Source organism: Puntigrus tetrazona, chromosome 9 (assembly GCF_018831695.1).
Source record: "Puntigrus tetrazona isolate hp1 chromosome 9, ASM1883169v1, whole genome shotgun sequence".
Classification (NCBI taxonomy): Eukaryota; Metazoa; Chordata; class Actinopteri; order Cypriniformes; family Cyprinidae; genus Puntigrus; species Puntigrus tetrazona.
This window is the reverse complement of record NC_056707.1, coordinates 22,069,756-22,094,261: the sequence shown is the minus strand read 5'-3', so window position 1 is coordinate 22,094,261 and position 24,506 is coordinate 22,069,756. Positions and strand designations below refer to the sequence as shown.

Below are 24,506 nucleotides of genomic sequence, written 5' to 3'. Positions count from 1 at the left end.
CCATCTGCTTAATGAAAACCCAACAAACCGACTCTGATTAACACCGACTCACATCCAGCCTCATTTGGACACGCTTTACGGCGCGATCGCTGTGTGGTTTGATGGAGGCAAACACACGGGGTCCTTGAAAAACAAAAGAGGAGGCGGTCTGGTCTCGGCCGACGGGCCCCCGTCAGAGGGCCTCTATTGTCAGTCAGGATGAGGGCATTTAGCAGCGCCCATACTAATCCACGGCTCACTTCATCTCAATCACGTCTTTGTGTTGTCCACTTGTAACTGCGCTCAAGAGGCCTGTGACGGCTGGAGTTCACACGCTACGACACACTTGAACTCAACGCCTCCACCCCTTCCTTTGTCTCTCAGGTATTAACCAACACGGCCAAACAGGGGTTAATAGGCAGAACACTGCTTATGAGAATGTAATGATAGCTTAAGAAAATCAGCTTAAAGCATGTTAACCCTTCTTATAAAGCAGAATCTGTTCTGATTGGATGAGCCATACAGCATCATCAAATAGCTGTAAAGGCACATGTGACTGAACATTTAGGAATCAAGTCACTGTGTAGTGGAAGAACTTATTATGATCATATTAATAATAATAAAAAAATATGTATTAATAATACACTAATTTTTGTATCAACAAATACATAAAAACAATATGTAATATTGTTATAATAAAGAATATTATATCAGTGAAATAATAATTAAATAATACTTTATATAGTTAATGCATTCAGTATGAACTAAAATTAACATTTATTAACAATAATTATTAACAATAATGAACAGATTCAACCAATTAAATAATAATAATACTAGTGAATTATTAGTAACAACATCAATAATACATTAACATAAATATTTACTTTAATAATTATTATTATTATTCTAAAATTCATATTATTATTATTCTAAAATTCATAATTTTTCATTTAATAACAACACAAAGTTAATATTAAATATGTTAAAGTAAAAAATGAATTAAAAATGAACAATCTTGGTTTTTGTTAATCATGTTTATGAACTCGCATAAACATGATGATTTGTATTAATATTAGTATTAAAATTACAGTTATAATTGGTGTCAAATATATTTATCATTGTTAGTTTATGTTAATTAACACATTCATGTTAACATATAAGACATGATAAAGTTAATTCTAAAAAATTGCTAAATGACCTTTAACCTCTATTCATAAGTTGTAAAAAGTTGTTACTTTTTCATCCATGATGCCTAAGGCATTAATTTTAACTAAAGCTACTGGTGAGGGGTTGCCAATAAACGTTAAAATTATTGAAAAGTTGTGTCTTATTCTCCTCCGTTCTATTTTCATTGTTTTATAAAAATCAATAAGGCACTTGTGAGCATCTGTGACGAGGCAGTTTTGTGTCACTAACATATCCTCCAGCGGATCCATGCTTTGATAAACTACAGGACACATCTGAGAACTACAGAGATAGATCTACCTTCAAACCATCAATAATGTCACACAGAAACCATCGTTGTAAGAAAACACACTTAAAACCCTCAACCACAGCACCTCAAGGCCAAAGTAGTAGATGAAGCGAGGTGAGATCTTCAACAGAGAAACCTCTCAGCCCTGAGCGTCCTCTCATTACTGACCGAGCTGCGTTTACGATGGCTTGATCAGTATTCCTCCCCTCTCGTCCCTCACGGACAGGAGAATCATCTTTTCCTTACCGTGTTATTTCTCATTTGTCATTTAATGAGAGCCCTCCCTGACGGGCTCAGCCAAATGAATAAATAATCAAAAGGCAAATAGCTGAAAATCTCAAATAATATCCATTTCCAAACAAAGGAGGCAGCGAGAGGAGAAGGGAGGCTATGGTTTGTCTCCCTCATGTGGCCGAGATTCATTTCTGTCTCCAAAAGCGCTTTCATTAACGCAAACTATTGCAGATCAATTTAATTCATACTAAACATTATGCTTATTTATTTATATATATTTGAATTTCAAAAGTCATCAAAACTAACATTCAATCCAGCTCATTGGTAAACTAAACCAAACTAATAAAATAAAAGAAATGTATTATTATTTATTATTATTGTTACTACTACTACTAAATGTATTAGTTGTTACGTTACAAAAAACAATAAAAAAAAATAAAGAAACTTTTGTTTTAAAAATAAAATTGTTGTTAGTATGTATTATTAGTTATTATTAAGAATATTAGTAGTAGTAGTAGTAGTAGCAGCATTTATGTATTATTTATGTATTGTTTGTGGCAAATACTATGTGATAACCATAATATATTTTCATTGCTTAAAAAAAACAAAAGAAGCATTGGTTATAAAAATAAAGTTTTATTATCATTATTATTATTATTAGTAGTAGTAGTAGTAGTATACATCATTATTTCATATTATCATTACTACTACTACTACATTATTTATGCATTTAATTTTTGTGTCAAATAACCTCTTCTAAACAATAATGTGTGATAACCATGGTACATTTTCCTAGCTAAATATAAAAACACAAAATAAAAAGAAGCATTTGTTACTAAATGAATACTTAAAAAGAGAATTATAGGATAATTATTAGTATTGGTATTACCTATTATTATTACTACATGTGTTATATATTTTTTGTGCCAAATAATATTTTAAAAATATTGACGTAACGTGATGTTTTCCTTGCAAAAAAAACAACAACAAATAATAGAAGCATTGGTTACAAAAAAATAAAATAATTATACATTTTTATAAATAATTATAAATAATTATATATATATATATATATATATATATATATATATATATATATATATATTTATAATTATATATATTTTAATATATATATATATATATATATATATATAGTACACAAATTTTTTTGTGCCATTTTTAGATTCCACTGGGACTAAAATAAAACGAATCACATAGCATAAAGCAGACGAGAAACTGACAATTGACAACCAATAAAATAATCATTCCCTACAGAACAGGAGAGATCAATCTCCATCTCCCTCCCAGCTAAGTGTGATTAAGAAAGGTGACACCAGGGGGCTGCAGACATTCAAGTTGGGTCAGGCAGCAGTTGACATTCCCCTGCCCTCACGGGTGTAAATCTGACACTATCAACACAGGTCAGGATGAATCTCACTTCAACCACAGCGAAACAGACCCGTCACCAATGTTCTTTTGGGAGCGACCCTAAAACATCTCATCTCACTCTGACTATAGAAACATCCAGAAGGCAGAGCCAATATGAATGTGAGATGTGCACAGGAGACCGAGTGACCCTTCATGGATGCCAAAAATGACATAACTGTGCTAATGAATGTCTGTGGAGTTAGAGAGTCCACAAGTCAGTGCTGTGGCCTAAAATGACCCTAAACCAACAGCGAGCGTTCTTAAATAGGCGGGTTTTGATTGACGGCTGCTCGTGTCAGTCGTACATGTTAGTTTGCTGGTCAGTTTCGGCTGCATGATTACGCTGGCAACAAGCCTGTTTCTCTTTTGTTGGCCATTTAAAAAGAGCCATATATTCTGATGAAATGCTTTGCAAGCAACATGCAAACTGCAAGAATTTCATTATGTTACAGTAGATATGTTGCAAGTGCAGTTAAAAGCATGTGTGAAAGCACGAAGAAAGTGTATAAAAATATACAACTTAAAAATACAACTACTACTGCTTCTAGTAATAAAATTGATGTTATGTTTATATATATATATATATATATATATATATATATATATATATATATATATATATATATATATATATATATATATATATATATATTTTTTTTCTGAAATTACCTACAAAAATAAATAAGAAGTTCCACAGCTGTACATATAGCTTATAAAAAAAAAAAAAAATATATATATATATATATATATATATATATATATATATATATATTATTTTTTTTTTTTTTTTTTTTTTAGGTATATGTAAAGCTGTGGATTTTGTAATAGGGTTTAAAATAATAAATAAGATGCATTCATATTAGGGTGAAAAGGTAAAAAAAAAAAAAAAAAACATCAAGTTTTTGAACATTTCTTCTTAGCTTCGTTGTTGTCCTGCTTCATATTTTTGTGGAAGCCATGATTTTTCGTGTTTTGCTTTTTTCTTTCTCAAGATTATTTAATGAAAGTTCGAAATCTTCTGCAGCATTGTAAATGCCCTCACTTTTGACCCATTTGTTGCATTGATTCCTTGCTAAAGCGATCAAAACGCGTATTACCAAGCCCGTCGTGTGATAAGACCAGATCTTAAGGCGCTTGTAAAGAGCGCGGCAGACATCACCTGAGAAAACAGCACACACACACACACACACAAACGCCTCACCCGGGGGACAGTTTCTTTTTTTATTGTGTTGGAGGGGATGTTACAGTGGTTGCTCATTTCAGCTGAGCTACAAAACGTTCAATGAGATCGCTTCTTTACAAACTGACAAAGGTATAACAGATTCACAACAGCATGTACCACAGAACTGGAAATGAGTGTGGGTCTCATATAAATGACATCATTTCTAATAATCTACAGCTTGTTTTTCTTTTTTTTTTTTCATCTTTTTTTGTCGTTTTTTCTTTGACTTCATACAGATAATGAATTAGGCTAAAATGCACCATAATATTTGGTTGACTTTAGGAACATTTTCCTTATTACATCACAAAATACATTTTTTTTTTATATCCCAAAGAAGCAAGACTTGCAAGTAGGCTTTTAAACAGAACTAAATCTACAGCTACAAAATTCTACTCCGGCAGCCTTTACACCTTGGCGGGTCCTGTCTGCGCTCCCAGTCCGTATCGGGTAAAAACACGGGGTAGAATCAGTATGACATATACACAGAAGTCCGTATTGTAAAGGCTATAAAGATTTGTTGCACGTTTGTAAAGTTGCCTCTCCTGGATCTTTACACTCCTGCGGGGGTGCGTGATGGGGAACTGGGGCGGCGCTGGAGAAGGAGGGGGTCGGACAAAGGGAAGCCGGGAAGAAGGGGCGGTGCACGGGTGGATGGGAGGGCGAGCGGGCCCCGTCTATGTGGCGTATCTCTTGGTCCACTGTCGAGCTATCCTGTCATGCTCTGCTCTGTTGGTCAGGTACTGAGTAGCTATGCTTCCCACCAGAGGATCCGCTGAGAGACGGAGCGGGAGGGAAAAAAAAAAAAAAGAGAAACGGAAAGGAAAAAAGTGAGACATTCTTATACCCGGGAGTCAGCGAGAACACATGAAAGACGCAGACAGGCCTGAGCTGAGAGAGAGACAGAGCAGTGGGAAGGGAGTAAATGAGAGAGATTGAACAGACACATCTGTCATGTGCTGACTCAGCTGACACAACAATGTCAGAGATGTTTGAGAGGCAAACACCGTGACGGCTTTACAGGATTCAAAACTCTAGGCCTCTTCCGAAAGGTCTGGGCTTCCGTACTGGCGACAAAATGAGCACCACAACGCCTGACAAGAAACATGCCACACCAAGCTCTCAGGTTTAACGTCGCGTGAATACCAACAGTCTTTTCTGGATTCAATGAATGCATTTTCTTAAAATGTATTGGCAGCGTTTAATATCATTTTGTTTTTACTTTAGTGCTTCAACTTAACTTCTTGCACTTAATGACCAAAGCAACATTTTCAAGTCTTTTAAATTAAGAGAAAAAAAATACAATTATTTAAAATAGTTTCAAATAGCAAATGAATTTAGAACAATTTAATGAAAGAATTTACCATATTTTTATTTCATTTTAGGGTCAAGAAACTAAACAACATGCTGGCATAATAGGCATCAATTTTTTTTCATTTTTATTTGTACATTTCTTTTCTTTTCTATCACTGTCTGTTTCTGATCTTCCTGCAGAGTTTAAATTTAATTACAATTTAACACGCCTGAACCAGCTGATCAAGATTTTTTAAGATTCATAGAAACATCCAGGTAGGTGTGTTAGAGCAGGCTGGAGCTGAACTCTGCAGGAAGGTGTCTCTCCAGGAACAAGATCAGACACCCCTGCCTTAGGGCATTCAGTTAAATAAATAGAGCATCGAAAGCACAAATAAGCAGGAAAATCCACACGGTCAGAATTATCATCTAGTTAAATGATTTCCATCCGGTGGGTGTAGTCTTTCAGATGTCAGGGTTGAGACCTTTTAGTGTACTTGAGTTATGCAATCAAGCAACAGGTGAAGACATGAATCGATAGCATGAACATGGAAATAAACAATAAATAAGAAAATGACATTTATATATTTTTTCCTCAATGCTTCTGATTACAATAGCTTCATGGGTACTACAGGGGGTTGTGACAAAAAGCATCTACGATGTTCATTGGTTGTCCTTTTCTGCATAGAAGGACCAGACTTAAGAGATAGTTCACCCAAAAATGACAATTGTGTCGTCATTCCATTAAGTACTCATAATATTAAGTTTGACCTAAGATGAAGTTCAATTGTATGTACACAAAACCACCAGGCTTCATTCGCTAATATTTGCATGGATTATTTAGCATTTTTAGACCCATGAGAACCTGAAAAAAATTCTACCTAAAATTCGTTCTGATTAAAAGTTAGCAGTTCTGAGAAAAAGGTCATATATACTTGAGCAAATTTATACTTGTTTCCTCACAAGGTTTTTTGTTTAACTGACTTAACGTCGGGCAATTCTGACATTTTGTTAGAACTGAGTTTAAATCTTGCAAAGCTGTTTTTTGTTTCTGCCAGGAATAAAAAAAAAAAAAAGTCACTGAAACGCATCTGTCTTGTTTTTCTTTGGGTTTGACGCGACACGGTAAAGATCGGCCGACCAATGAGATTGCCACTTTTTGTTTCACCAAGGCAAGATGAATGTAGAGCTGCTGGTCTCGTTGGTATGAATGGTTCTGTCAAACGTGTCTTTTGGCTTCCTTTTTTCCATTGTGTGACAAGCGAGTGGCAGAAGCATACAAAGTTGCGCAGCGCCACCTTGTGTACCGGGAGTATCTCTGTTTTTCATTAAGCGCAGAAAATCGCTTCGGTGGTGACAGAATTTACATTTTTGGATGAACTATCACTTTAAAATGCACGTTTCATCATTGTCCTCTGATAGCTAGCTTTTTTTTTTTCTTTTATCAGCCTTGAATTGCTGTGCTCACCTGGATTGCAGTCTGTCAGCAGAGAGCAGATGGAAAGCAGGACCTTCGAGATGGTCAGAGCTGGGCTCCAGTTATCCTTCAGGATGTCCAGGCAGATCACACCCTGACTGTTGATGTTGCAGTGATAGATCCTCGTGCGGAACGTGACCTGCACAGGAGGAGGAAACCAAAACCATCACAAAACAAGTCCATCTAAAAAGGGATGATGTTAGATCAGCAGTCCAGAACCACTCTTTAATACTCTGGATGTGTTTTAACAGGGCTTTCATTATAGACGGGGCTTTTGAGAGCTGGATGGCAGCTTTCACTCTCATTAACGGCTCTCTCAGAAACCAGGGCTGAATCCTGAAAGCTATCGATCCAGTGAGAAAAGAGCGCCAAGCAAGCTTAACCCGACCCAGCTTCTCAACTGTGTGTCAGTAGCCCTTATCTGGAGTATTGACGACTTCTGGCCCCGGCTTACAATACCAACAGGTTGCCGCTGACTGCAGTATTGTGGGAGGGCCGAGTCTGCCGGATAAGGGTCAAGGGATAGACCGGGTCATGCATTAGTCTGCTCCCTTAGTACATAAAGAGTGCTTCTTGTTTGTTGACTGCATCTCACTCTGCCCCCTGCAGCAGCTACTAAGACGTCCGTCACATGATGCAGCATAAACCGAGAGACCAAAATAACCCTGCCTGCCTGGCACAATGCGGGTATTGTATGAACACGGTGGTCTTGGAGCCCAAAAACACAGCCAGCATTACACGGGCAGGCCTGTTTGAGGCTTCATGGCCAATGCTGGGAAAAAAAAAAAAAACAAGATAAGAGTTCATGACATATGCCCCCTACGGAGGGAAAGTGAGAAAAACCTGATTATATAGTATGTAAAGACATCACAAGTGACACTAGCAATGCAAAAACTGCTTAAAGTTGGCTTTTTTAGTAAAATGTAAGCTAACAATAAAGAGAAATGCTTTGCATATCTGAAAAATAAAATACTTCTAGGATATTTATTATCCTAAACTAATATCATAAAAATATATATTCATATATATATATATATATATATATATATATATATATATATATATATATATATATATATATATATATATATATATATATATAATTTGAAGTATATTTAATGCAACAAAAACACTTAAAAATAAAAATATAACTGAATATCAAAATATTTTCTTAAATATTTAAATACAATTATAAAATATTTAAACAAATTAAAGTACATATAACATTAAAAAGTATATAGAAAGGTAGGTAGATTTTGAAATGCATTTTAAAAACGTTTAAAAAACCTGAAAACACTGCTGTGGTACAAAACCATTTCTTTTTGTGTTGAAAGCGATGTTGTATAAATTGCCCAATAGTTCAGATACAAATGGCAGCAAGTGAACTTGTTGATAGTTGAATTCATTTAAGTGTTAATCAAAGCCATAATCAGATCTTTACTGAATTATCATCCTTTGATATCATCATTAGCTCAGTAACAAATGCATCTGTGTAGGCAGCAGACAGCCAGGTAGGGTTTCAGAGTGTCTAACACACACACAGAGAGAGAGAGAGAGAGAGAGAGAGAGAGAGAGAGAGAGAGAGAGAGAGAGAGAGAGAGAGAGAGAGAGAGAGAGAGAGAGAGAGAGAGAGAGAGAGAGAGAGAGAGAGAGAGAGAGAGAGAGAGAGAGAGAGAGAGAGAGAGAGAGAGAGAGAGAGAGAGACAGAGACAGAGACAGAGAGAGAGAGAGAGAGAGAGAGAGAGAGAGAGAGAGACAGAGAGACAGAGAGACAGAGAGAAGAAATGAAATGAAGAAAAGAAAAAGAAAAAGAGGAAAAAGAGCTTTTTAAATGCACATTATGCCCAAAACAAACTGCTCTGCAAACAAGCCAATGCATTTTACAGCTTGAGTTAATCGATACTCTTATTTCTAGATAGACTTTTAGGATGAAACGCCTGTTTCTCTGTGTCTTGTCCGCTCTGCTCCTAAACACAGACAGACTCATTCACAAAAGCACAGATTAGCGGACCACAAACCAAGCCTACTTCACAGAGCACTGGCCCAAACGAACGTAGGCGAGATCGGCCCCCAAGTTGCCCTGCGTTTCATCTGGTGACAAAAGAACGAGGGGGTGCGGGCCGCCAGCTCTGCCCGGCATCCACCGCAGAGGATGAATCCTGTTTATAATTAGTGGATTAGAGCTTTGCAGTGGCTTGATCTGAACAAAGAGCCCCCTCCAGCCCATGAGCTTTATATAAACTTGTTGTTTACAGATGCCGCCGACGATCGAGACGAGGGCCAGACCGAGGCGGGAGAGCCACTCGGAGCGGCGCAAATTCCCAAACATGCTGAGGAAGGAGATTCGGATACTAATTAATCCGAAATGCCGTGGTTGACTCTTTCACCTTTATAGCTGGAGCCGTAGTAAACCAGCTTCCCTAAACCACATCTCTGCCTGTCGGCATCTCGCTAATTGCTTCACGCTGGAAATAGCCAGAACTCGAAGGAGTACGTTCATTTATGCAGCAAAACAGACAAACATAATCGTTCAGCTTCGCATTATCCTTGAGGTATTTTAACAGAGGTCAATACCTGTTCTGAATGATCCGTTTCCGAGTGTCCTTGGTAGAGCTAATACATCTTAATTAAAGGCCACTGCTCTTTGTGACCGTCTACAGTCTAATAATAGCAAAGCGCACATGCACATGAGAGTTCAAGAGTCTACTTGTATTTTGTATTTTACTATAACAGCTTAATAGCCGTTTCTCCGTTACAAATTATATTAGCAGACGTATTTTTATTGAAAAGCTGTGTTCTACATATTGAAATCGAATCTGTGTAAAAGAGTCGCAAGACTGGTGACCTAGAATTATTTTTCCCTTTAAATCCTGAATAAAATGACATTTCAAAAATGTGGATTATTTTATGACTATGTATATTTGTCTCATATAATTATCACATTTAAATCAGCTTTTTGCAGAAATGCATGCAGGACGTAATAATAAAAATTATATTTTCAGTAAATTCCAATGTGTTTTTGTTTGTTTGCGTGCTTGGGAAAATATTTTAACCATTGTGCCATATGGACATGCGACAAAAAAAAATGTAAATATCCAAAAAAGGTTGATGTAGAATTAAAATCAGTGGAATGCATAGTAAGATGGTAAATAACGTTCAGATTACACAGTATAATGCTTAAATGATCATTTACTTTCATACAGGTAAGAAATACCATAGGACTTTGATTAATAAACTCCTATTCTGAAGAATAGCATCAAATGGCTGATAAAGCTGTTTTATGTTCTGCTCCATATTCAAGAACAGCTTTGATGTATCGAGTCTGAAGTGCTTCCAAATACGTTCCAATGCATTTGATTTTGCATTTATATTGAGACCCCGTCGCGAAATGTAATGAGCATGAAAGCATGATCGCGCTGCCTTCTAAGACGCCTTCTTCTGGCCAAGTTCTAAGGCATTCATAAGTATTTCATTTTGTCATTCACTTATAAGCTGCTGCGTCTGTCAGAATTCTCCCTTAGAATGCAGAAGCCTAGGCACTAAAAAAAAAAAGCATGGCCGCTCACTAGATTTTGAAACAGAGCTTTAAGAGTTTAGCTCCAAATGTCCATACTGGTACACCTGCCTGTAATTTTCAAGCTCTTTGATTAGAGCTTTAAGTAACAGAAGTAGGAAGGCAGATCTCTAGAAGCAGGAATAAGCATCCCCCTTTAAAAAGGAAAGATGTTGTCCTATACTGTACCTTTGGTGGCTTGAAGGGGTAATCGGAAGAGAAGGTGATGTCCAGAAAGAACACGCCTCCCTCATAGACTGAACCTGGAGGGCCCAGAATGGTAGATCTCCACTCATAGATGTTGTCGCCCTTGGGTCCCGCACTGAAAAAAATAAATAAATGCACACATAAGCCAAGAGACAAAAATAATGGCCAATATTCGCCCAATGTGAAAATACTAGCATTGGTTGAAACATATACTATAATGAACAATGTGTGTTTTAATTAATTTTCACTGAATTGAGAAAACAGTGTTCTACTACTACTACTACTACTACAAGGTTTGATTTGGTTTAATTTCTGCTTATTTATGTATATTACAATGTAAAATTATTATGGATAAAATAAAATAATATCAAAATGGAAAATAAAATAAATTACATAAGATTTTCAATGCAATTAATTCTGTCCATCAACATTTCATATAGTATATATGTCTAAATATAAGAGACCCTCGTCTCAGTGCATGATAAATAACCCTTTTTAAAGCAGAACTGAGGTGGCACGAATATATTTACACATGGATCACAATGACAGGACACAATGTGACTCTCACAAATTGATCATTCCTGCTCACAGTCAAAGAAACCAAGACATGCTAATTAACAATGACAAATACAGAGTCACTCTAATGCGGCAATGAACAATACTAATAAAATATCAGTATAAATAAGTTAAACAAAAAAATATTAATAAAGTAACATGTCACTGAACTAATTTTACACACAGGTCACAAAGAACATACAGTACCAGTAAAAGGTTTGGGATTTTTTCTAATATTTTTGAATGAAATGCTCAAAAAGGTTGCATTTATTTGAATCAAAAATACATGAATGATAATAATAATAATAAATAATAATAATAATAATAATAATAATAATTACTAAGCATCTTTTGTGTCACATAATGTTTCACAATTCATTACAATAAGCTTGTTTTAGACTAACAATATTTCACAATATTGCTGTTTTACTAATATATGTAGAATATAAATTATAAAAATATAAAGAATATATATATATATATATATATATATATATATATATTTCTTTATATTTATATAATTATATATATATATATATATATATGTATTTATATATACACATTAAATATACACAGCACACATGCATGCATTATGTAAATAAAAACTTTTCTTTTCGATGCGATCAATGGCGATTAATCTTTTGACAGCTCTAGTAAAAAACAAACCTACAAACATAAAATCATTATTCATGAGCAATTCATTGTACATATACATTTACATGATAGTGAAAGCGCTTCAGAATTGAGTTGAAATTGGATCAAATTACTTTGTACCCTAAGAGCAAGCTAAACATCTGCAACGCAGGTCACAGAGAAGGACAGATTGAGACAAGAACGCAAACACGGCTAATGGAGGAAAACAAGGGCAATGAAGAAAAAAATGAGGGCCCACTCCTGTGATTCTGTGCTGGTGTAGAAGCGAGAGAGCCCAGCCTCTAATGGAGGAGACAGGTGAATGTAGCAGCCGCAGTCGTAAGCAGGCACTTATCGTCGGCATCTATTGCTCAATTAGCATGTGATGAAACGCTCGTCTCTGCCAGCGAGTCACCAGCCTACACGCTGGATACCCACTCGTGCTTTAGACAGCTGTCAAACTCAACTCGGCATAAAGTAGAGGGCCAAAAATAGGCAGGATTACAGCAAAGCGGAAAGATAATAGGAGCGGACGGCGTGAAGAGTAATAGAACAATTCATTGCCGCCATGTAGCTTACTTAATTCTTTGATAAATTATCCGGGACTATTGGACTGCCTCTCGCCCAGCAGCGAAGATGGGAAAAAAAAAAAAAAAAAAAACCCGTTTTGAATACAGTCGAGAGCAATAAATGGCAGATTTAGCAAGAGCAACCTGCTACATAGATCATTTAACAGCACAACAACATGCGGGGTTGTCTTTGGCCATCGCTTATCGCCATAAAATCAACACATGACATTTAGAGAGGCTTTAGCTCACGTCAAAGCGAATCGTATAACCGTGGCTTACGAGGGGGGAAAAATGAGGGAAATAGAAAAATCTTTTCCGAACATCAATCTGACAGGCCTTCAGCGGGGTGTTTTTAGTAAAGCGAGGTGAGCCAGCGTAACGCTTCGCCCCGGTGCTGTCAGGGCTTCTCAGTGTTACCACAGAGCAACTCAATTCAAAAGGAAGTGTGCAACCTCATCATAAGGGTGTGGAAAACTACTTCATTTCAAAATCGACTAGTCGACTAAACGTCTTCGAGAAACCCTGTTCAGTCGGGCTGGTTTTAAGTTCATCTGACCCATAAACAGAAGCTGAAGGCGTGTTATTAATTGTGATTTTAAAATGCATTGATATTTAGTGCTGGGCAACGATCCAAAATACGTTTTTTGATCATATAATATGCTTTTATACATAGATTTCATATATAAACATAACATTCTTAGGAAAGTACACATGCATATCTGATACTTGCAGACTTGGTGCGCATAAGAGACTTGAAAAAAAAAGAAAAACTAATTTGAATAGTAGCATGCATGCTTCTTTTCAGAAATAAATTCAACTGTGAACCTATTAAACGAAGCATTGAAACTAATTTGCAGTGCTTTATAAGAGACCACTAACAGTGGGTGTTTCAAGTCACTTCCCAAAATCTACAATATGCAAATTGGCCAAATCATGTGCTGCTGCATTTGTCATGTGTTTACAGGTTGATCGTGACCTCTTCAATATGGTGGATGCACAGACGCATCACAGTAATGAGCAGCCGCTGCTAATGTGGCTCTGTGTATTACCGACCATGCTAAAGTGTCTGCCTGCGCTCTTGTTGCTGGACTGTGAAGATGTGAAGCAATTATGTTGACGTTGAAGAGCCACTCGTAACAGATTTAGCAAACTCTTAACAGGAACGTAACAGTGGCAAACGATTGAAAAAAAGCCACTGTTAATAGCCGAACGAGTCCTCTAGACTCTAATGAATTCTTGGCAATCAAGTGGACAATCGTGTTTGTTGAGACCAGGGCCGACACATGCTTCTCGGAAACGCACAATCACCTCCACATGGTTTCCAGAAAATACAAGAGATTTGTACAAGGATCAGATATGCACAGAAATAATAGAGTAAAATAAAAAACAGAACAAGAAAATAATAACAAATGACAAAAGTTACATTTAATGAGAAAATCTTAATAGGATGTGCAAAAAAAATAAGTAAATAAAATGTGAAATTACGAAACCCTGCAACTCTATTGAAAGTCAAAAGGGTGGTGATTTATAATTAAATCTATATCTATATATATATATATATATATATATATATATATCTATATCTATATATATCCACATATATATATATATGTGTGTGTGTGTGTATATATATATATATATATATATATATATATATATATATATATATATATATATATATATATATATATATATATATATATATATATATATACACACACATACACAAACATATATACACATATACATACATATACACACATATTTATTTATTTTTCCCCCCATTTTTTTCTTTTTTTTCCACCATGTAAAACCCATAGAGTTGCACCCGGTTTTGTATTTGAACTTTTTCTTTTTTTTTTAATAGGGGCCCTGCACAATTAAATGCCATTCTCTACATTTAATAAAATGTATATTATAATGATAATAAATTGAAACTAACTGAAGTCAAGCTTTTCTCAGATTCAATCTGGAAATTCCCTTTTTCGGCAGACTATAACTGTATTTGCAGGGGTTTCAGGGAAACCTTAAGCAGGCACGGAGGGGGTCTACCTACGATAATACCCACATTTATGATGCAATTACAACAAATACCCTGTGTCAATGTTATATAACCCGGAAAGTGTGTTAGCAGTGAATTTCAGGCGGTAATCCTGTTGAAAAACAGGGGCGACCTCAATAATCCAGCGGCCCTCTGGTAGGCAGCTCTGCCACCGCTGCGACGGGCTCTGGGCTCGGGTATTGTGTAATCCAGCGCTCCCTTGAGGCGCACACACACTATAATCACCTCAAATGTGTTTGCAGTTCGCCCACTTCCTGTAGCACACATTTCTCTCTGCAGAGACTGCTTTAATGACCAAGCAAGGACTTGTTATCCTTTAACGCTTCAGAGCAAACTCCTACCATTTAACAAAACAAGCTTCCGCTCAAATTCTTACACACTCTTTTGAAAGGAGCAAGCCTTTATGATATTAAGCTACCGCTGTGGCTGGGGAATGGAAGCCTGCTGGCTCACCAGTCTATCGGCTTGTCTGTGGAGAGCTCCGGGTGTAGCGGATTACACACAAGATAGTCCTGCGAAGCTAATTAAGTTAACCTAAGCGTAAACGTATACCATTTATCAATCTCCATCCATCATTTCAGATAACCCAGAAAAAAGGTGAGGGCAAGCAAACACTGTAGAATGGAGTCACAACGCATATGGGTATTATATGAAAAAGTCCTGCCTGCGTACACTCAAACATAAGAAACCAGAGTTAAATGGTTCCTGTATTTTCCTGTAAGAAAATTGCCACACATTATATTATGATCTAATTTATATTGTTTATAAAAAAATCTTAACTACTACTTTCGCCCCTTAAACTCCTCCTTAAAGTAGTTGCTACGTTTAGGTATTTGGTAGGATTTTGCATATACAACATGTGCTTTATGAATACTAATAAACAGCCAAAATGTCATTAGGCATGCTAATAAGCAAGTAGCTAAATAATTAAACTATATATATATATATATATATATATATATATATATATATATATATATATATATATATATATATATGTGCTGTCAAATGATTAATCGTAATTAACACATATACAATAACAATAAGTTTATTTAAACAAATTAAATTTATTTAAACAATAAGTTTATTTATTATGTTTATATAAATACAAACACATGCATGCACATATTTAAGAAAAATATGTTTTTTAAAATATATACATATTCTACATGCATATATTATGTAAAAACAACAAAAGAAAATATATTTTAAATGTGATTAATCATGATTAATAATTTGACAGCACTAATATATATATATATATATATATATATATGTATATGGTTCTGCTTCCATTACCAAAAGTATAACGTTCATTTCATCCTTCTTCTTAATATTATTATTATTATTATTAGGTGATCTACCAGATATATATACGTGTGCTATAACAATAATGTCAACAAATAGGACAATCTAACATGTCTTTGCACCGCTAAGCCTCCACAAATCAATCAATCAATTTTAAAGCAGCAACAAAAACAACCCTCTTTATACCCCTAAATTACCATATGATGCATTTCAGTTTGCAAACATCCATTTAAATATATGCTCTCACACTTTAGGGCACAGCGGAATTATGTCTGCAATTAAAACAGATCATTAATAAAACCACACTCGCTTTACATGCCGTAATAAATCAGCTGCCGCTCAACATTAAATTTCCCAGTGAACACACACAGAAATGTCAGGTAATATTCAGCAGCGGAGTCAATGACCTGATGCTGATTTTAAAATTGGCCACAATTAATGCGCTAACCTCTGGGGCTGGGCTTTATACTTTCTCTTTCAGCTATCAACCCCCCGGTTCCTCCTCTCCTGCTGGCATACACAACTATAATCAACTGCCTGCCAGTGTCCCACTCTGTTATTTATCTGACAATTGGAATAAAGTCATGGTCAGCCCTGTAATTATGATGACATTATATGAATAACTATAATTTCAGCTCTTAAAATGTCAAATTCAGGGCAATTTATTACCATACAAAGAGCAAAAGAGAAGTGAATCAAACAGAACAATGTCACTTGCCAACATCAGCATGCTATGAATACAAAGAGAAAAAAAATATATATGTATATTATTGGCAAACTCCATTTTACATCAAGTGTTCATCTATATACATCAAGCTAATAAAATATGAATGGGCTTTCCTTCAACCCCCCAGCTATTTGCTCTTGCTAGTTAGTCTTATTCTAGGACAAAATTATTATTTTGATTAGATGCCCAAACATATGTTTTGTTAACACCTACAATGCAAACTGAGACATAATTTTGTTATTTCTTCAAAAGGTTAACTTACTACCATAAGTTTAGGGTCATTTTTTAAAATGTGACATTTTTATTTAGCTTTGTTACCAAAGATACACACACACACACATTTTTGTAATAATATTTCACAACATTGCTAATTGCTTTTACTGTATTTTCAATATTTTTGAACAATGACGGCTGCACAGGCATCTTAAAAAAATAATAATAATTTCTGAACGGTTGTTTAGAACTCCTCAAAGCTAACATACATGGACCAAAAGCCAAAAATTGCCAATTTTTCCAATGACAAGCAACAACAATGAGGCCCAAAATAATGTTCGTGAAATGGACTCGCGCTCTTTGCTCACAAAGTCTACAAAACCACACTGTTTACCATTTGTCATGCTATGACTCAAAAGGCTTCTAATCAGCGTCCTCTTTGCGGTCGTGGTCTTTCTTTATGACCTCCCTCGCGACCTGATGATCTTTGGGGCATTACGTTAAAGTGTGGACAGCGCACAAACAGGAGACAGAAGAACACAAGACTTGCATTGGACATAGAGTCTGACAACAACAACTTCACTGCTAAGTCATACACATATACAATAATACACATATAAAATAATAATAGTAATAATAATAAATAATAAAAACATTAGGAAGAGCATAGACATTGCTAGCAGATAAACACCAATTTCACCAACACCTCCATCATTTTCATTTCATATCCTGTTCATATCCATGGTGTTATAAACGCGATCCTCTTTGGAGGATAAGTGCTTGTTCATATGCTAATGCACTGCTGAGGAATTGTGTGGGATGTTTCTTAAAGCCTTTGCTATCCTCTGGAGCTATATGAAGGGATAATGTTGAGGAACAGACTTTAATTTACGACTTTATTTAAGAGATGTTTTTTTTCTTTCATCAATCTCTCTTGCATATATTCAGATTTGCCAGGTGAAGATGCATCGCACCAGGATGGACATCAGTGAAGCCTTGTGTGGCAAATTTGAATATGCGTTCATGCAAATTAGGCTTGTATGGAAGCTAGTTTCAGCCATGAATAAAATTGCATTGCAACTTTCAACTTCATCTCTCAATTCATTTTTTTACATCTATATAATACATCTATTTTACATCTATATCATTTATATCTTACAATTAAGAGATTTCCTCATAGCTCTGAGTTTCCATCTCAGAATTCAAACTTTTTTCTTGTATATAATCTTTACATTTAAAAAGATGATATGCAACAATAAACACGCAAACAATAAACTAAACTGTGAAAATTGTTGCAATTATTTTTTATGGTGGAAGCAAAAATCTGAATTGTAAGACATAACTCTGAAGAATTTTGAGTTTATATCTTACAATTCAGATTTAGACATTTTAAGAAAGTCAGAATTTTGAGACCTAAACTTAAGACAAAGTGACACTTTTATTTAAGAAAAAATGTTTTAAACTGCAAGATATAAACTGAGTACCAAGAAAATCTGAAATGCAAGATAATTGCCTTTTTCATTTTGTGGGCCTCTATATTCTGGAGGGCAAGATTATCAGTAGGTGTGTTTCCATTATCCTTCAAATTGTGCAAAAATTTTAAATCCGAATTGAAAATATGACAAATAGAAATGCATCAATTTTGCAAAAACACCCATATATTATATATCACAAAAAAGTTTACACGCTCACGTGAGGTGGCTTTTCAGGCGATGAGAAAAAGGAATCATTTATATGTTCATTTATAAATACATTTACTGTTCAGTGCTTTGATGCAACCTGTGTTGTTAAAAGCGCTATATAGATAAAAATGATTGATTGATATGACTGCTGCCATTAATGTCGTAGTACGGCTCTTAATGCGGCCACCAGACTTGATCTCTCTAGTCAATGTTTGTGTTTGTACAAGACACGCTGCGCACGTTTCTGAAGCAGATCTCTGCGCTGCTTTAGAAAAGATACATGCATATGCCTCCTTCAATTAAATATGGCCAAAATCCATCGCCATGATTTACCGCAAGAGGAAAACCAATCTGTTTTAGTCGCATAACATCAGACGTCATATATAAAACATTATTAAAAACAAGTTTTGCGCAAATCCGTGATGCAAACGTGCCTTGTGAATAATGGTTTACATTTTGGTGTATGATTTCAGAAAGGCCATCTTTTTTTTATGGCTGTAAATGCCACTGAAGCATATTTTTCTCCTATTTCAGGTAACATTAAATTTGGCCGATTTCAATACGTAACGCCAACCAGATCCTTCGATTCGCACTGCACTGGAAAAAACGCCTTAAAGTAATAGAATTATTCTGCTCTAGTAGAGTGAGAAATGTGACAAAAGCAACAAAGATAAAAGATGGAGCTTATCTGAGAGATGCTTCCCAAAAGAGGTGTAACACAATCACATAAACGCATCACAAACATCCTGCAAAATCAAATATATGCGCAAACCACTCTCTCTCTCTCTCTTTCTCACACACACGTGTTATATCGCTCTAGTCCATTTATCAAGCAGAAAGCATGAGATCTTATTCTCTTTTAATACTATTCCTGCAGACATTGATTTAAAGCAGGTTATTGAAATGCAGCACTGTACTTGCTAAACTGTTCAGTATGAATTAATGAGATACCCTCAGTGTTTCACTAAGACAGAACGCGCACTGATGGTTGTGCTGTAATCTAATCAGCTGTGAATGTAAGTAGCGATGCTTTTCAGATGCGGTTGCAATCTTTCATTCAGACTACGACTGAGTTTATACGTTATTTACCGGTAGACGCATTGTTTTACATCAGCGAGCAAATGAAAAACTCCTCAGAGGAAATGAATGTAGGGAAAAGAACATAATGAGCATAAATGGGAAAATATAATCAATATTGATTGATACCTTTTATAATTTGTCAGCTTTAGCATTCCAAGTACGAAGGCAGAGGAATAAACTAAAATTTTCTCAGAGAGGAGTAACAATCATGTTAGTAATGTTCTTAAAGCCCATTCAGAATTAAAAAATAAATTTAAAAATGTTTTATGTAAACTATATTTTAGGGTCTCTTAAGAAGGTAATTTTTTAGCATGCATGTAACTAGAATATTAGCAATGTATTAGTAGTAATTAAAGGTGCTGTATGTAGGATTTTGACTCTTATTAAAGCAGGAAAATATCATAATACGTTTGCAGATTTTTGAAACATGAATAACATTTAATCAGAAAAACAAAAATACGTTCTGGCCCAGAATACAGGACTTTGTTGCAATTTGTGAAATCCCACTGCCAGTTTACCTATATATATATATATATATATACATATCTATATAGTATATATATAAATTATAAAATATTTACAGAAATACAAAACTACTATAAATATCAAAATGCAAATGCAACCTATAACTAAAATTAGAATATACACACACATAAATTGTTTTGGTTTTTATATATATATATATATATATATATATATATATATATATATATATATATATATATATATATATATATAATGAATGCTGATTATAGTGCTATTTAAAAAACACCAAAAAAATATATATATATATCAGCAATAATCAGGCTTCCAGTATACAGGTTGTTTGGTTGGCACCAATACCAATGTTGTGTGCCCTGGAATCCTTGCTATTGGTGGAGAAGGACCTATTGATTTCAGCGGTCTGAAGTGCATTGATACAGGACCCCTGGACGAGCGCCGCCTCTCACTGCTCAGCATGAAAAGCCACTATGGCAAAAATAAGCCCTGAGTCAATATGGCCTGTGTGTATAAATAAACCTGTGCTGAGACATCAGTAGGGGGAGCGTCAGCCCACTGCATCTGCCTGTGATGATGATGATGATGATGCAGAGCAGATTGATGAAGGCTGACAGCTCAGATAAGCAGCGTGCTGGCTGGGTTGCCCTCTGCTACGTAGACAGACAGGAAATGGAATGAGCCTAGCTATGCCCACTCCACTCAATGTACATAGAGGATAAGAAAGAGCATTACAGAGAAGCTTCAGTCCAGTGCCTGTTTTAAAAACTGAGATAAAACTATAAAAATCAGATGCTGGATTTATTCATATGTGGGGTGCAAGTTAACCGTACACATATATATACAAAAATCTGGTATGGGTCTTTTAATTTGGTACCGAAAGAATGCATAAAAAAACCCCTACAAAAGTAGGTATTTTGAAGAAAGTTGGTAACCAAACAGTTTCTGGTAGCCACTGACTTTCCTACTAGGTCAAAAAAAATACTATAGGTGTCAATGGTAAACTGTAACCGTTTATAACGGTCTTCAATATATTGTCTACGTTCCACACAATAAAAAACTCATACAGCTCTAGGGTGAGTAAATTATGCCAATTTTTAATTTTTGAGTGAACTATCCCTTTATTGGTGAAGTGGAGTCGGCCAGACGTAAAGATTCTTAATGCTGGTTAAGAACTTGAGGGTGATTTGATGAAGTTGTTCTGTCTGAGCCGAATGCTGACAGTGATTCATTACACTGAGCGCGAGTTTGCTTTGCGATGCTGATTGTGAGGTCTGGGAGCGCGCGATGACAGGACTACAGGCAGCGCTTCAGAGACAGTGAGCAGCATAATAACGCACTCAACAGCGTCAAATTGTCTTTTGATATTTGTGTATTGGCCAGAATGGTTGTTTCTGAGATATTTCATAGCACAGTAGAGTGAAATCAAAATCTTTAATGCAGAAAGTAAAACATGATTTTTACACACGTTCATGTACACTATTACACTGATTTCACAGGCATAAAAATCATTAAATTTATTGCAATATTGATAATTCTGCGAAACAATGTTGAAGTGCCACCATGAAAAAGACCAAAGCAGTTATACAAATTACAGCACCCCAAATAATAACAGTGAAATATTAGTTAGACAACATAATAACAGCTATCAAAATCTGTTGCTCACAAACAAAAATTTAAAAAATTTACATCTACCATTACATTAAGTACACCAGTGTTAATCTAATAATTGAATGTTTTGAGCCCACAATAATTTTTTTAAAGCCAAAAAGGAGGATTTTCATTTAGAGGCATTTTGCTGAATAAAGCCACAATAAGTATAAAATGCAATTACTCAAATTGCGATTACAGTAGTTCTGTGTTTTATGGAGGCAAAACAAACCCATTATTACGCATCCCCCAGCACACAGGTCTGATAACATCAGTAATAAACACCCGAGACCCCTGAGCGAAAGGAGTATCACCTCTATTATGATGCACTCGCTAAAGGAAGTGGTTTTTTTCTACACCTTGCAATATTTACAGCAGCTTTTAAGCGCTAACCACATACAGTCCATGTCAGAGTCGCATTCAGAGGATGCTGCCACACAACTGTGACTGAGAAAAAGAGAGGGGGTTGCAAATGGCCTACACGTATTAGCACTTATTGTAAAGTGAATTTTTAACGATGACCTCATAATAGGGTGGGAGGTATAATCACAGAACATATCATATATCACAGTAACATCACTATTTTATTTTTACTAAAAATTGTTTAATTAAATAATTATGTGCAATCGAATATAATTAGATAAAGTGGTAAATCAAGCCGAAGGGTGGAAACTTAAATTGTATATTAAATGAAAAAAAGATGATATTTAGGCAAAATGCACGCATCTACATTCTGTTCAAAAGTTTAATGCATGTTTTGTTTTGTTTTTTCCTTCTAAAAGCATCAGTGAGCGTTTGAACCTTCTGTAATACTTGCATATGAGTCCCTCAGTTGTTCTCAGTTCATACAGTCATTGTTGCAAAGGGTTTAAATGCACAAACATGCTGGAAATCCAAAGAATTTGTGGGACTTCAATTATTTTTCGGTAACAAATGCATGCAGTTTAACTTTTCAGGAGAAACAAGGAACTCATGAACAACTATCACTAAACAAAAAAAAACAACAGCTGTGAGTTATCCAGGTAACAAAGTATTAAGAATTAAGTGGACGTAAACTTTAAAAAGAGGTCACTCAACTATTCGACTATTATTTTCTCTTTAAAATAATTAGCATTATGCAGATTCTGCAAGGTGTATGTAAACTTTTGACTTCAGCTGTATATAAACAGTATAGAAAAAACCACTAGCAGTTCACACTGCATAACCTACTCAGCCCTCTCTTGTAACATGCAAAGGATCCACATGCTTCATGAGTGAAAACTTAATCCCATCTGCGGCAGGAAACCTTAGAGGGTTACGACACTGCAGGACCATGTGGTTTCCTGGGCTTACAAGACACGTCCTGCTCCAGCGGTGCGTTTAAAGGCATCTTCACCCCACCGAACACGTCAAACCAACCACCAGCATAAGATCTCACAATCATGAAATCAGCAGAGCACTAAACAAGCGGACTAAAAACAACCACACTTCATCCATCAAAGGAGAAGAGAGAAGACAAAGAATTACCAGCGTCATGCTTTGAGCTGCCTTGGCTGAGACTTGTTGCCATGGGATCTGTCAAGATTTTTAATAGTGGATTATGAGATATCTGACACCCATTAAGAGCCACTGAATTAACTTTGAGGTAAAATGGCACCGATGGAGCGGTGATTATTTCAGGAACCTTTCTTATGTTGAAGAAAGATTGAATTAAGCTCATTTAGGCTACAGGAAGCATAAGTATGTCAGGATGAGAGATCTGGACACCGGTGTTAGTGTCTTACTGTGCAGGAGAGAAGAAGGCTTGTGCAGCCAGACTTTCGACTACAAAGAAAGTGAAGAACAAGTAATCGCAGTTATTTGACACATTTAGAAATGGGTTTATCTGAAGTAGTTGATACCTCAACCACAGACTTGAATGACAGAAACGCCTCCAAATGATGATTGAGGATGATTCAGCAGAGTTATATGACTGTCTCTGCACAGAAAACAGACATAAATTCAACATCTTACAGTACTTCTCAGGAAATCTACATTACTTGCTTTTAAGTGTCAAATATTTCATGGCAGTTTAAGAAATTCACCGTGCAAATCTTCCTCAAAAGCACACATTGTATTATCTTGGATAAAAACAACTTTGTTTCCATGCAAACTGATGTGTAAGTTGCCAAAAGACTTTGGTTTCCCCATACTGGGGTTCACAAACTCCCAAAATGCATGGGGTTGAAATACTAATTTAAAATCTCTGTGGGTACTTCAAGTAGACATTTTACGATAATGGCTGACAAAGAAGTTTGGGAAACCCTGTGATAGACAAGAGTACAGTCATCCAACAATATAAAAGCTTGCCAAATCAAGAAAGCGCTTGCCACTTTTGAAAGAAGTCCGTCGGAAGGTCAGTAAAAGGACGCTGGGTGGTGCAAGTACATGACGTGCGAGACAAGAATTCATTTGTAACAAAAACAGACAATGCGTCATCCATTAGCTAACCATTTTAAGATTATTGGCATCAACAATGTCCATACTTGCTTAGTAAGTGTTCCTTTTCCAAAAATATGAACACTATCCAATTTCAAATACGTTTGGTGAATTAGTTTCCTGCTAAATTAAGAACTGACTTCATTTAAATTAATTTCAGAACTTTTTTATTACACTAACAAGGTTGTTTTTTCAAATCTTTTAA

At 35.6% G+C, this 24,506-nt stretch overlaps 1 protein-coding gene across 1 annotated transcript in view; it reads right to left on the bottom strand.

Moving 5' to 3' along the window:
• Window positions 1–4,325: 4,325 nt before the first annotated feature.
• LOC122351625 (ubiquitin-conjugating enzyme E2 E3) overlaps window positions 4,326–24,506 on the bottom strand; it is a 35,042-nt gene continuing 14,861 nt past the window's right edge. The window contains exons 4-6 of the mRNA XM_043248837.1: window positions 10,850–10,982; window positions 7,099–7,246; window positions 4,326–5,112 (exon numbers count right to left, since the gene is read on the bottom strand). Coding sequence (XP_043104772.1) covers window positions 5,015–5,112; window positions 7,099–7,246; window positions 10,850–10,982 — 379 coding nt within the window. The 3' untranslated portion in view covers window positions 4,326–5,014. The remainder of the gene's footprint in view (window positions 5,113–7,098; window positions 7,247–10,849; window positions 10,983–24,506) is intronic.